The sequence below is a fragment of the Drosophila serrata genome, unplaced genomic scaffold (assembly GCF_035046125.1).
Source record: "Drosophila serrata isolate PLE 108 unplaced genomic scaffold, ASM3504612v1 contig_245, whole genome shotgun sequence".
NCBI lineage: Eukaryota > Metazoa > Arthropoda > Insecta > Diptera > Drosophilidae > Drosophila > Drosophila serrata.
In genome coordinates, this window is record NW_028257143.1 from 3915135 (window position 1) to 3931131 (window position 15997).

A 15997-nucleotide genomic window follows, 5' to 3' on the forward strand; every position below is an offset into this window, starting at 1 on the left:
AAAAATTACCACCACTCTATACAGGAACAGCACAGAGTGATATTTCTCCAAAAAGAAACAACTGCCTCATATTGAATTTTCACGTAGAGGGATTGAATTCATTACCTTATCTTTAGAAATATTTCAGAGATTAAAACAGAGATTTATTAACATATTTTTATTTATATTATAAATAAACCAAATTTCTTGGCTGTATAAATAAATCGGTAAAGGGTGAACTTTTTACTGGATCATCCTTTGTGTTATGTATCACAAGTTTCTATGTGATTTTAGTTCTAGAAAATAAAACACACGAATTCAATGTACTTTTGAGTACTCTTCAAAATCTAGAGTTACCACAAAATACAGCCTCTGCTTAATGCAATCCCTTCGCTCCAACCCCAACCCCTTCCTTCACTTAGTGGAGTCACTCTCCGATGCCATTAATCATCCGGCAAATGGTCCAGCTCCCGCTCTGTCCCTCTTCCAACTCCTTGAAGTACTCTTGGAAAACACTCACCGCAAAAGCTTGTCAACTACGCCGAGGCCATTAACACGCCGGCACACTACAGGCCAAACACGACCACAACTGCTGACAAACAAACATCGGCAAGACCGATATAGGCAGGCAAATAGTGGCTAACAGCTCTTACCAAACACGAAACTTTGGCCCAAATTGCATGCGAGACACTCTGCGGAAAATGGGCAGACAGAATGAAAAGACTCACATATATACCGAATATGAAAGGAACTTAGCAGGACGGGAAAAATATACATATATATTTACTACACGTAACAATAAGTTCCGTCCAAAAGAGAGCGAACAACAAGAAGGACTTCACAAAGGACCCCACTCGGAGGCTCTGAAGCAACGGGTAAGGGCGAACGAGGTTAAGGTTGGAACCCTGCTCCTGTTCCCAAAGAAAGAAACCTTTCACGTCACTCCCTTTCTGAGGAAGTAGAGCATTTCTTCACACTTTTCGACAAATTGATTCAAAGATTAAATCTTGACAGAGTGAGTCGGCACAAAGGCCAGCGACGAGGAACGAGCCACACTGCTTTTGGGGTGATTAAATTTGCCATCAATTATTGACGGAATTTTCCCTGACAGGAAAGGAGGACAGGAGCACACCTGCAGGTGTTTTGAGTCGCAGGTCAAAGAACCTAATTACCCATCGCACTGCCCGACCGAGTCTAAACAACCCAGGGAAACGGCCAAAAAGAGTTTTCCGCGGTTGGCCTGAAATTGGACAGAGGCCTTTTCTAACTTTTGTTCCGTGGCTCTGTTACATCCATTGTCTCGAACATTTCTGTTTTTTTGGTTTACCATTGATGTTTCACTAAAATGTGACGCCAAATGTCCATTGACATCGGCTTCTGGTCTTGTCCAAAAAGCAGACAGTGGGACTAGATTTCTATTCTATAAGTTTATATTAAACCTTCATGTGAAACAAAAAATATTTATATAACACTGAAAATTCTATAAATAAGTTTTATCCGGTTTTATTCAACTTGTGGAAAGTTTGTACATCCAATAGCTTATTTTCCTTAATTTCATTTATATTTGTTTATATGTTTTATTTTCCATGGGTTTATAACATTTATTCTTAGCAAAGTAGAATTTTTCATGTTCCATGAAATTTGTTTCATGTGACCCGGTGTGCGTCCCTTGAACAACATAAAAATTAATTACTACAAATGGAAAACTCTCTTTTCTGGCATTTTTTTTCTCTACTAAGATGTTTGTAAATGTGTTCGTCCAGTATGTATATTTTTTATGGCAAATATAAGTGCGATTTCGGGAGACCTTTAAAATTATACACTGGCCAACAAAAAAGTATTCCAACACCTGCGAAACTTTAGCGTTTAAAGTTCGTATTATCAATAAGTATGTATATAAAAAGATTATTGTTTATTCATTAAGTAATATTTAGAGGTAGCTCTTATCTTCTTATAAAGAGGTAATTATAATACAATACCAGAAAACTAAAACAAATAAATAATCAAAATTTGCATTAGATAAAGTATGCTAACATTTCAAAAATCAGTTCTTTTGGCAACTAATTAGAATTAGATGGATCCTTCATCCTTATGATCAATATATGAGTAATTTTTCTTTGTATAGACTTGTAGGTTCAAGATCTATTAGGTTAAGAAATTAGATCAAAATATAGCTTAACAAATTTACTAGTTTATCAAACAAATAATTTCAGCTGAAAAAAAAATACTTTGCCAATTGTAGAATTCTCTCTTGAAAGCTATCGTATAAAAATAATAATATTAAATGTATAAGATTTAACGGAAATGTAAAGTTTGAACTATACCCAAATATGGGAACAATAAGAATTCTGGAATATTCTAAATACTCTCCATCTTTTTCTGAAAGTTCAACTAACTTAACTTCTGTACGGAATGGAATTGCCGCCTCATTGCCACCCGCTTCCCCCCCTAAGGGGCCATCAAGCACATAACAATGTCGCGGAACGAAATTTTACCCCCTCCCCTCTTAACGTGGCCATTGCCATGGAGAGTGTGTACGAGTGGTAGTGTGTTAGCAGATGTATGTGTAGAGAGCAACCCAGAAAATCGAAGTTAACTTGGCTGAAATCGAATAAATACAAATGGACAAATGAAAATACAAGATTTAGCCAAAGTTGCAGAAAAAAAAAATATATATATTTAGGAGAGTTGAAAAACCCAAAAGCGCAGCTTAACTTTTAAAATTTAAAATATTTATACAAAAGCGAAACGAGTCTGACAACATTTAAGATGGTAAAAAACTGAATTCTTATTCATAAATGTATTGATATGTACAAAAGTATATGCTTTCGAATGAATTTGATCTTATCCATGGGATAAATAGGACTATTCTCTTTCGATTACTGCATTCCAAGTGTATAATAAATGGTGTAATATCATCTGCAAGAGTATAAGGACCAGTGAGAGAATAAGTGAAAGAAACGAACTTGTAGGGGAGAACGAAGTGGAAGCTGAGCAAAGTCCACAAAAACTTGCTGAAATCATGAAATATTTCGTACATTAGGAATTGTTATATGGAGTTGAGAGTGCCCTGCTTCCCGTTCTCATTTCTCTCCGCTGAATTTCCCCCGGCAGCACGCCAATAATAATGGCATTTGACTTGGTTCCTAGTCAAAGGCAACTCAGTAGAAACGGCGAAGCGAGATGGAATCGAGAAGTCAGCATCTTATATATTCCATTATGGCCCTGTCCATCCTGTAAGCCCCCGTCTTCCCCTTACCCCCTCCGGTCAGCATTTTCTATTCGACTCTCTCTGCTGCTACTTTTGGCTCAATTACTCAACGTTTTTATGAGGAAGCCAAATGAGTAAACAAAAGAATTCAATTATACATTATATATACACACATATATATATAGATGTATGCATATTAATGTTTCAATTAAAATGGCTTTAAATAAATGTTTTATTTTTGGGAAGACGGTTCATGCCAGAGGATTTTATTTCACAGGGACATTTTTAAAATCCAAATTGGGAATTATTAGGTATTGGATTTCATGTATTTAGTAGATTGTTTGCTTGGAACCCAAAGGGTACAAGAGTATTATAGCTTAGTTCCAGCCAAAATGGTGTGCAAGAGGCTGAAGGAGGCTCTTCTGAATCGATACAGTAGATACATACAAATATATACTTGATCAGCAAAGCAAGACAAATCGTTTAAGTTCGATTGCTGTTAAAGTTTATTTTCCAGCACTCTTGGTACATAACTAAACAAAGAAAAAACTTTCCATCCATTTTATGTTAGTCTTCGATCTAGTCGTCACAATTTTATTTACTTAAATAAAGACATTTCTTGTTTAATGCTTAATAGTTTAAGGAATAGTTATGTCACTCTAATGAAAATATGTTATTAATGTTATTTATATTTTCCTCAATCTTAAACTAACCGAATCTAATTGGTTAAAGCTTTGATTGGACTTGTAAATATGGATAATTACATTAAAATTTAAAATTAAGTTCTTCATTTCCTTTTCTTTTTCTTGTCTTTCTTTTTTTTTTTGTATATATGAAGAAACTTAATCTTAACTATTGTATCAGTTACCATAGAAGCACAAAAATTATTATACCGATTTAAAGTACATAAAATCAATATTTAAATTTCCAACTTTTGCATTATATGGACTCTGGCCTAATCATGAAGTTTTCAACTTTGTGCCGTAAGTACTTGGGATCATAAGCGATGGCAAAACGGTCACACAAGTTGTGATTATAAACTTTTTAAGAGCTATTCACGCGTGCCCACTTAAATATGCAACAATTTCCGCATAATTTCATACACACCATAAAGGTCTCCTCCTGCTCCTGCTCCTGCTCCTGCTCCTGCCTTCTCCTCTGTGCTCCATCTGCGGCATGTGAGGCTAATCACGTGACATTCCGACACGAACGCACGGTCGCAGGACGTTTGGCTAACAATTATTTCGGCCCAGCAGGCACACAAACACATACATAGACACATACATCCACATACGCAAAAGGACAACCACTGACTCCCATTTCCGCCTCGGCAAACAGACAGAGCCCACACATTTGGTGGGCCGTGCGGCTGACAGGATTTGCGGCTTTGTGCGGGCGGTCCAGAAATGATTAATACCAAGCAATTTTCCCCTCTACAGCGCTGGTTCTGTGTATTTGGATGCTTCTTGCGTGAAAATGTCATGCTTTTTTGTCAGTTCCATGTCCGAACTGTAGAACTAGCAGCTGTTCTGCTGCATCGTTAAGCTTATCACAAGAGCACACAATTAAACAAATAAATAACGAGTTTTATATAAATTTTAACTTAGTCGAGGATTGACTAACTAATGCTAAAATACAATCAAATTGATTAAATGAACTGAGTTAAACGGAAACTTATTAGTAAGTTCAGAACTTTACTGTTCAACCTTACCATGGATATGGTAAAATTATGGTAATTGTCAGTCTTATAGTTAGTAAGACGTTACTGCAGCAAGTACTTCACCAGAGTATTTTAACACAATGCCACTGAAATTTTGGACAAGAGATAAAACTCGATTTTGGTTTTGTCTGCTGCGCTTTTAGTTATATCTATATCGTTATATCTGGTACCCAAGCCAGATTTAGTTAATTTAAGTATATATCTAGAGTAGATTAGAAAAATAGTGTAGTAGTAGAGTTATTCTCAATATTTAGGGTTTCTTTTTTATGCTCTAACAGTGAAACAACAGAAGCACCTGTCTAGATCGACAAGGCACCATGAAATCCTTTTATTTAGTCTGCTTTGTTGCCAAAAACCATACCTAAGGGTTCACAAAGGTTTAACACATTTCACTATTCAATTGATTTTTCCTATCAAGATGATTTTTCCCCTGACCCTTATCAAGTTGCTTTCCACATTAAATGATATTAATTATCAAACGGATAGACCCTTCCGAGCATTATTTACATATCACAACCAACTTGAGGCGAAAGGAGAAGCCGCTTGGCAACAAACACAAATACACAACCAAGGCATCCGCAGGGGGGAATTAATTATATAAGCAACTTCAGATGGGGCGGAGGGACACGATGGACGGTCACCGGCAAAAATGCGAACATGAGCTTAACATAAAATATTTATAAATATTTCATACGCGTAATCGAATTGATTGATTTTGCGATTTCACGCAAGCCGAAACAACATGCAAAGACCATCGGCAACGAGGCAACAACCAAAAATGGTGGATACATGTAAGTCTCAAAGGGGATGTGATTGGGATCGCAGGAAGAAAACGTTCTGGCTGAACTCTCGGTTATTTGGGGGCGGTTATGGTACGAGTTTCTTAAGTGATTTCCAAAGGTATACTATGGTCATGAAGGGGGATGCGAACAAGTCAAATAGAACACATTATGGTAATGTGCTCACAAATAACAAGTTACTGACACGCCTCATACATCGTAATTCTCTTGACCATTGAATTGGCTTACAAATGGGTAGCCTTTGGTTAGACGACAGGCGAAAGGAATCTGACCATTTTCAAGCCCCAAAAAGTGGGTTTGGTGCTAAACGCCCCAAGGAACAATTTTTCATTTAGAACTGACTTCTTTTCGAGATGTATACATTTTATGAGTCCATAAATTACTGAAATTAATTAATTGTTCATTATAAGTGAAATTTAAATAGTTTACGAATTAGAAGCATAAATATAGGTGTGGCAAAATTTAAGGAACCTTTAAGAATTTTGTCAACACTTTCGATATAGAACCGATGTTACGGTCAGAAAAATTTAAAAATTTACTGCAAAGTACATGATAAATATTTACTAAAATAAATCGATATCCTACCCTTCTAAAATGCATATTTATTTGCTAAAAATACCCCTTTTTAAGAATTTCGAAGCTTAATTCAAGAATTTAGAATTGTTTAGAATTTCATTGTTTAGAATTTCATTGTCATTTCCAATCTATTTTAATTAAACTACATTATTTCTCATCATGTACTGATTTTTCTGTCAAAAACAAATTTTCTTTCTAGCATAAAATTAACAAGCACGAAATTTACACCCCGCACTTAATTAGTTTCACAAAAATCTGATTAAAAATGGTATACAAAATTATTTAAATGTACGTATAAAATATACTTACCACAAGCAAGGCTGCACGAATTTGCTGAGACTTAAGAAAAATGTTCATTGACATTTTTATCAGCATTTTCTCGTAATCATGATTTCATGCTGCAACAAGAAAGAAATTTTAAAATCCATCAGTTTGTTACATTTACTTTTAAATATAAAATGTGGCACACATACATATTGTTTATGACACAAGAAACATTAAGAAGAAATTAAGCAATATGGCAGATGGTGATAGATGAATAGATTTTAGGAAGAGTGAAGAAAGCAATAAAAACAAAATGTAATATATTTTTAGCATTGTAGTTTTTAAAAACTTACTATAAAATTTTTAATTCAATTTACCTTATGATTAAGCACAAAAAAGTCATATTTTCTTTATATCTAGCCACTACAGCATAAAAACGTCAATCTTTTTAAATTCGTTGTACAAAATGAATCAATTTATAGTTGAATTTTTAGACCTTTATCCAAATAATACTGAACAAAAATCCCCCTAAAATCCAGCTACAATAAAAAAATAATTGTTCTAAATTTCTCCGTGCCCAATTTAGTCCCCCTTATCAACGGTGCAACCATTTGAATTCAATTTCAATGCTCTCTGGGGAGCATTAAAAGTTGACCCAGAAACAAATCGGCTTTCTGATGAACATTGGGAATATTCTGTGGTAATTATAGCCAAGAATCATCGATCTCCCCTCGCGTTGCCCCCATCAGGCATCACGGTAAAATTAATTCGTTGTGGCAGTTGTCAACAGGTTTGACCCTTTCGCGTGTAAAATCTGAAATATTCCATCAAATCTACGAGCGAGGGTCATAAATTAAAATATTTCCCCCAGGTGGGGACCCCTTCTCATCCAATCCTGTTCCATTCTTTGGGTTTGATGACCAAAACTCACGCGTGTGACTTTATGCGGTTTTTATGTGCGGTCTTGCTGCCAGATTTTGGGAACTCGTGTTTAGGGTTGGAGCGTAATACATATAATTGGATTGTCAGCGAGAAGTGGTGACAGTTCAAAATATTTTCAGACTTGTTCTCTTAAAATATGCATGACCAACGCTAAATAAGATTCTCCATGAATAGTTGAATATATTATAACTATAAATGTAAGTACATGTAGTATACTATCATCATGTATACTAACTATTATTATCATCAACGTTTTGTGATCGAATTGTGTTTGTGGTTAAAATTATACCAAAACTGCAACAATCGTGCGTAATATGTATTTAAATCCAAATGTATTGAAACTAGGATATGTATTTAAATGTATTCAATTTCCTAACAGAAACGAGGAATTACAAAAGATTAGAATTCAAAGAACGCGTAAAATAGATCTGAAACTATACACGATATGGCAATATTTTTTAAATTAAATCATTTAATAAAATTAAAACACCTTTACATAAAATTGGAGAACCAAAGGCAATCGATTTAAAATACCGCAAATATCTTAAATTCTCTTAAATCTTACTTAAAAGTATTTACACATCGTCCTATTTTAACGTCAAACTCGTTTTAGTAGTTATTCTTGTTGCAATTAACCAATTTTCCTGAAATTTTCTTCTTTACCACGTAGATTTATCTATGCAAAAGCAAGGCGAAAAGCAATGCTTAAAATAACAGTTCAAAGGACAATACTCTCCAAATCATTTACATTCAAATTATTCAAATTAATTATTAAATTCTGGAGTTGGGACATGTAATCAATCAATAAAAATAATACCTATAAGGTATCTGTTCAAAATCGAGATTGTTACAGTCAACCTACCTATTGTAAATACCCACATCCAAGATACTTTAAGTATGGCTTTTTTCTGGTTGTTGGGCTTTTGCTAAATTAGCATATTTGATGTTCAATTGATTGAAGAATTAAAAACTTAATTGGGTGAAACAACAAAAGAAAAGCAAAAGCCCCGTCGTCACTAAAATAAAAGTGCATAGAAACGGAATACTTGAAAAATAAATTAACTATGTATGCTCTTTATATCCACCATCCTCCCTCGCAGTTCCCGTTCCGAATCTCCGAATCTCCGAACCCTTCGCGTTTCCGCATTCTGTTCCGCTGTCATTGTCAATACCCGTTGCTGTCATTGTTGTTGTTTCGCCTTGTCGTTCTGTGTGGGGAATGCTGCGCATTGAACTTTTAATTAGCAGACAGGAAGACAGATGGTGAACGGAGGGGGAGGAGATACACAAAAAATGAATCAGGTTTTTTATGCAACTGAGGAGAATCGTTCGGAAAGAAAGGACAAAGAGCTCTCGGACCATCGGTCATCCAATGTAAATAGTTACGCCATATTGCATAACTGACGGCGATTACTGAGGTAAATATATATGTATATCTGTACAGAGGTACTCTGATTGGATTACAATAAAAAAAATTGAACTGCCAGAGTAAATTAATATAAGAACGATAAAAGGTATATCATTACAATTTGAAACTAACATTCAGGGGATGCCCTATGCGAATGAATGACAATATCGGCATATCCCATTTGATGATTTTTTCAGTTCCCTAGGGAATCGCCTGATTGATTCTTTGTTTTACTGTCAATATTTCAAGCGAGTATTTCCAAAGTCCAGCACTTGGATCGACGAAATATTTTTGCAATTTTTTTAGCCGGGGCTTTATCTTTCAGAAACATAGTTCTATATTTATTTTACAGTATTGATTGTCTCTGTTCTTGTTCTCAAGACCTTGTGAAAAAATGTTGTAAATTTAAAGTGATTCAAAATTGAAATTTCTCGAAGTCGATGAAAATATGTTGGAAAAGAACAAATCTTATTACAAAAATCTTTCGATCAACGAAAGGAAGTAAAGAAAGAAAAGGAAATAAGTCGCACCAAAAAAAATGTAATATTAAAAACCGTCATGAAACTCCCTTTAATAAATGTAAATAAACGGAGTAAATAAACAAACGAAATGTATTTTACCGAACTTTAAAATGTATATTTACCTGGTACAATTTTGTGTTATTTAATTGTTATGCGAAACACCAATGCGCCTTGGTTTGTATGGAATTCGTATGATTCGGAATAGTAATGATTTTCATATACCCCATAAGAGGCAGCAAATCATTCGACCTTCAAGTCATAACAAGTCAAGTGGCCTTGACAAACCGAAGAATAATACAAAGACTGTAGAGGAAACACCCAGAAGACCTTTGGATAAGAGGGGGACACAGATCGATCGATCCTTCGAATATTAGACTCATTATTGTTTAAAAGTATTTAATTACTATAGTATACTAATTGCGGTTTTGTTTCAATGCTAATTTTTTATTCCTGCCAGTACTTATGTTACACAACCATTAATTTGGTTGATTAACGCACAAATAAACACGGATATATCAAAGTAAAAAATGTGATTGTGTCCTTCCAATTTAACAATTAATATTTAATAACGTGTACTTTTCTAGTCGTCCTTTCATAACTAATATGGTAAAGCTTTTTTTCAGGTCTAGCTGAAACCTTCATTAAAAGGCTTGGCTAATTAAAACACAAATACCAAAAAAATAATCACTTATAAAACTAATAGTATTAACGTTAAAATCGGGGGAGCCTTTTTAAAATACGTCTGCTGATTAAAACTGATGGCTCCATACTAAATCCAAGTTCAGTTGGGCAACATTCATTACACATTCATTTCTAAACATTTTCCCCTTCATCGTTCTGACCTCTTATGAAATGAGAGCAACTGGGTCAAGCCGAGGCGACCCTATGGACAGAGGTCTCATCTTCCATTCTTTATGTATTAGCAAGGACACCTGTACTTAGAAGAAAGTTCATTTTTAAGTCTCCTAAAATTCGGCCGAGGGCAGGACGAGCTGATTCCAACGCTAAATTTTAGAGTAAGTGTCAAGAATTTTAGTAGATGGTGATCCCGCACTTAAAATCACTTCTTTTTAGACAAAAGATAACCCCATACGTGAGGTGTCCTAGGTGAAGTTGTTCGAATCTTCAACGATGGCTCGGCCACTTCAGCATCCGCAGCTTCATCACCCGCAGCTTCAGCATCCGCAGCTTCAGCATCCGCAGCTTCAGCATCCTCACCTTCAGCATCCACAGCTTCAGCTTCAACACCCGCAACAGCTTCAACAGCAGCAGCAGCAGCAGCATCACCAGCAGCATCAACTTCAGCAGCATCAGCAGCCGCCGCCTCAGCAGCAGCAACAGCGATTCCCACCAATGTCATTGATACCAGCGAAACCCTTTATGGGTCAGGGGATTCCCATAGAACATCAGCAACGTGTACAGCCGAATCCATATCTTCAACAGCAATATTTTTACGGAGGGCAGACACAGCCCATAATGGAGGTAATGTGTAACCCCACGTCCTGGTACCCGCAACAAGATCATCTACACCAACAATATCACCTTCAAAACAATCAAATTTGGTATGGTATGCCTTATGTGAACAGCCCAAAAGTTTTTTATCCCAAATCACCAATCCCGGGAATCATATCCCCATCGATAAATCAGCATCCAAATGGAGCTCACAAACAGGTAAGTGCAATATAAAGGCAGCTCATGTTGATGTGTCTATCTGGTTAATTTACAAACCACCAGGATCTTTATTTTGTATTCAATTAAATTTTTCCTTTCCAATAAAGCCCACAACCAAGGCACGGAGTCGTCCAGCCAGTAAGGATCAGGGTCAATCTTCAGCAGAACAAGGTCGGTCCAATGCCGGTGGCCGTTCATTATTTGTACAAAAGTCTTCGGCGGATTACTGCTTAAATAGGAACCGTAGCATCTCCAGCTTACAACATAATAAGGAATCGCGTTCCAAACAGACTAAGGACAACAATCAACTGAAAACAGTTCCTTCGAAGGAGGAATTGGCCAAGCCGCAAGAGGAAACTAAGGAAAAGGAAAAGGAACAACAGCAAGAGAAGGCAGTTGTCAAGAAGGAAGTACTCATTGAGAAAGAGGAGGAACCAAGTGTTGGCTTCTTCCGAAGACTTGCCACCTTCCGATCCAGATCGGCAAAAAAGTCGAAAAACAGGAAAAATGAAAACGGTTCCAACGACATTGCCACCCAACTATCCTCGTCCTCTTCATCTGCCAAAAAGCATGGATTTCTCAGTCGACTTTTTGGTGGCGTAGATTCCAGCAACCTATCCAATATAGAATGCCTCACCGAGGATCCCGCTAGCTTCATAATAACTAAAATGGATCAGATTGAGATTCGAGATGGCAAATGCTCTAAGAAGCTCCAGGCACCTAAGGAATCAACAATCGTTTAGGCGACATTTAGAAATAAAGCTTAGGGATTGAAATTTGGGATAAAAAATTGGATTATGGAATTAAAGTACTTAATAATATAATAAATACAAGAAGTGCCCAACGTATCATATCACACATCGTAATCATAGCATTTTTTTCATTTTATTCAAGTGTGTTCTAACATTTGGGCGTGTCCCAAATTATAGTTTCCAAAAAACAGAATTTAATTTTTGTCTTCAAATAGTTTGCTTTATCCACAGATAACACTTCTATATAGTCTCACACGTATATATGTATGTCGGAACGGGCTGGATGGGACGACTATATCATATAGCTCCCATGGGAACGATCGAGAAATTAATACAATTAAAAATTATAACTTTTTCAGTTTTCAACAGATTTTCATCAAATTTGAGATATAGCCACGTTTTATTATTCTACAAGATAGATATAGAGAAAAAATGCAAATCTGTGAATGTAAAACTTTAAATATAATATATGTATATATATATATACATATATAGGGGAATGCAATGAAAGCAAGTTGTTTATTGTTTATTGTTGTTCATTGTTTTTTAACATAAATATATATATTTTATATTGTATTGATTCTATCTGCAAGGGTATATAAACTTCGGCGTGCCGAAGTTAGCTTCCTTTCTTGTTTTAAATAATTTTACCCGATAAGATAACTTGTTTTCACATTTTTGATGATGTAAAGTTGTTAAAATCATCGGCAAGTCTGGGACGATGTCGGCTAATTAAACGACCATCAGGGATTATTAATTTTGACATTTCGGTAACCATTTTTCATTTCGACATCGGTAATCTATCAGTTACGTCATTAAAACTAAGATAAATTGGAAAATATGTCTAGTCTTTAGCAAGCCATAATCAAGCTTTTAAAATTAAAATCAACACTACCGCTATCACTTGCTAATGCCACTTAAAACTACATTTGATTTAAAAACTTATACGATCTCCTTAAAAATTATTCAGAATCTATCTTTCAATTATCTTGCAATCGAAAGAGGTAGTGGTTTAGATCCCTTTAATTTACCAATTTAATAATTTAAGTATTAGTAAATTAAGTATATATTAAATATTTTGAGAGTAAATATGCTGATAGTTTCTTCTTTTAATTTACGAACAACTTTTAAAAACTGTTAATGTCGGTTACATTAAATTTAACTTAAAATGGTGTCTTATCATGTTTTAGATGCAGAATTCATTAAATTTCAAAATGCATACATATGTTCTGTAATTATGTGTATATTTTGTTATACATACATATATGTATATGGGAGTCATGACTAAAAAATGTAAAAGTAAGTAAAAGTAAGAAGATCGTTCAGATATAACCCTTAACTGAGACTAAAAGCGCCTGACATACATATGTATGTATATCGCAAATGGGCAGGTCAACTACGTTTGTCCCTCATCATTAAGTTTCCAGAGCAGAAGGTGCCACGCCCAGGTAGACGCATCTACTTATCCGTGGAGGTGGCAAAGGGACCCAGCATGCACCCAGTTAGCGAGTAGCAAAGGAAATGGAAATTGAGAGCAGTGGAAATCTGGTTGTCGAATCGAATTTGCAGTCTTCCAAATATGAAAATAGCAGAAAATCGTAGGTCTCATGCCTTCCTAGTCCCGTGCGGCCTTCAATCCCTCCTCCGGCACCGATTCCACCTCCTCTCCCGTTCACACTTCACCTTCTCGACTTGACGATGTTGCGTTGACAGGCGAACGAGCAATACGTTTCAAATAGTGCCGACAGTTCCGTCCAAAGTCGTCGCTCATGTCAAACGGCATCAATGTGGCAGCGGGGGTGACGGGAACTGATTGGAAACTGAATGGAGATTGGAATGGGAATGGGAATCGGAACGGGAATGGTTGTAGTGGGAATGGAAACGGGAATGGTTGTAGTGGGAAGAAGGTGTTATCAAAGCGTTTCTTAGACTTCATATCTCCAAGCATCCCAACACGTTTCGATTTCAATCAATTTTATTTATTACTTTTTTATTTTAGTACTTTGCCAACAACACTTAGATAATTTAAATGTACACAAAATAAATAATTTTAATGATACAGAGATAATAACTAAAATCATATATAAACCGATATAAATAAATAAATATAAATAAATAAACCGATATATATCGAAGACACTATATAATCCTGTGAAAAATGGGTGGTAAACTCGACTCACGAATTCGATATCTTAAACAGATCAAATCACTATAATTAATTAAGTTTAATGTAAGTATATAAAGTAAAATTAAAAATAAAGTATATTGCTTAATATTTGAATAACAATTTAACTCACCGCCAATATTGTTATATATTCCTTAAAAGTCAATAAATAAACGATGTCTTTTCAAGAAGCCCAGTTATTGTTAACTTGAAATATAAACTAAATGTTAAAATACTTGTACACTGCCGTTTATATTGTCTAACTATGTTTTAATTCAGAATAAACACCAATAAATGGAAGAATCGTTGTTAATATATTAATTAAATAATAAAGAATCAAAAGTAATGCATTATTGTCTCATTTTGGCCTATTGAAAAAAGGAATTCAAAAGTATTTTTTCTATTTCGAACTAAATAGAAAACTACCCGGGATATCGTGGTAAAAGAAGCTCCATTTTTATAGAATATAGTTGCCAATAAAATTAACAACGCTTTTTTTAAAACTTTAGTATAAGACTAGTATAAACTAATTGAAATTTGTTTCAAAAATACTACTAGATGACAGAAGTTTTTCTGGTAAGAATGGAGCCCTAAACAATGAAAATGCCTTACACCTATATTTTATAGATACATTAAAACGATTCAAAGACCTATTTCTAGATCGTCGATCGTCGGGACAAAGTAAATGGAGGAAGAACATATTTCACTTAATAAATACTTAGCTGTCAGCAATTGGTATAACCTGTGATACCCTGCAAATAACTTTCGCAAAACTTCATCGTTTACGTTTTTAAACCAAGCCGTCGGGCACTTGAGAATGGTTTACATGTCTGCCGGTCCAAGAGTCTGATCTTTGAATTCGTGGCAGATTTTAAGTGAGTAACTTGTGAAAAGAAGTTAGTTGCAGTTCATAATTCGGTGGTTTGCTGGGAGTTGATAGCTAGAGTCGACCTTTTATACTGAAAACTCAGTTTTATTTTGCCCCATCCCCTTGAAGCACCCAACCACTACTTACTTGGATATCTGAAGTTTAATTTCAATTTATTATTAAACTCCATTAAAGAGTTTTATGTTCACGAAATATGGTATTTGTGTTTTTCATCAATTTCTGATACAAACTATTTTGAAAGTTAAATATCATTATCATCAATTTACATTAGGTTAATTGAAGAACCCCACCACCGGAAGAGAATGTAGGGATGTAAATCTATTATTTTTACTTATCTCTTCATTACTTAACTATTATTTTGACAATATTTGTAGGTACTTTGGACAAAGTACGTATTTTATAAGAAGTTTCCGAATCGTTAGAAAACTTAAAGAATAATAACAATATATAGTATTTCAAAATACTTTCTATTATTGGACAGATGTAATCCGATTTTTTGGCACTTATAAGAAACATTTTATACTATAACTTTGAAAAAAAGGCGCCATTTCAAAGATCAACACCTTATTTCGCAATGCGAGCTCTGTTTAATTCCGAATCTTATTTATGTCATCGATAGAAAATCGTGACCAAAGGAAGCCTTGAAAATAAACAGGGGACAAGTTATGGAAAAAGTTAGAAGGGGAAAGATAAAACAATGAAAAGACAGTTGCAAAAGTGGTAAAAGGATCATTTATGTGTGTGCGGCAGACAGCACATGAAGAGGCATACACACTCGCTCACACAATCCCAGACACTCTGCTCATTGTCTGAATTTCCTTTTGTACCTTGGGATTCCCCGCAGCGCCCCTGGAAAGCCCCTCCAGCTTGTCTGGTTGATTCCCTCCACTGTCGTTGATTTTTTACATTCTTTAATGGCACAGTCGAATTTTTTTTAGCATTTATTCTGAATGCTTTATAATTTACTTAGAAGGTACGTCGACATCTCCGCCATTATTCCCATTGTGTGTCAGTCAGTCTGTCTGGATTCTTTTTAGGCATTTGCTGCTTATGAAAGAACTCTTAACATATATGTTCAACACACATTCAAATACGAGAGT

At 35.2% G+C, this 15997-nt stretch overlaps 2 protein-coding genes across 17 annotated transcripts in view; one reads left to right on the forward strand and one right to left on the reverse strand.

Moving 5' to 3' along the window:
* The window catches only part of nolo (ADAMTS-like no long nerve cord), a 56917-nt gene that overhangs the window by 39057 nt on the left and 1863 nt on the right, over positions 1–15997 (reverse strand). For all 16 annotated transcript variants that reach the window (XM_086832157.1, XM_086832153.1, XM_086832148.1 and 13 more), the window contains one exon: positions 6596–6684. In XM_086832157.1, coding sequence (XP_086688283.1) covers positions 6596–6661 — 66 coding nt within the window. In that variant the 5' untranslated portion in view covers positions 6662–6684. The remainder of the gene's footprint in view (positions 1–6595; positions 6685–15997) is intronic.
* LOC110185037 (uncharacterized) lies at positions 10150–11958 on the forward strand. The gene is made up of 3 exons (XM_020953691.2): positions 10150–10437; positions 10496–11092; positions 11200–11958. The coding sequence occupies exons 2-3, from the start codon at positions 10553–10555 to the stop codon at positions 11833–11835; spliced, it is 1176 nt and encodes a 391-aa protein (XP_020809350.2). The 5' UTR covers positions 10150–10437; positions 10496–10552; the 3' UTR covers positions 11836–11958.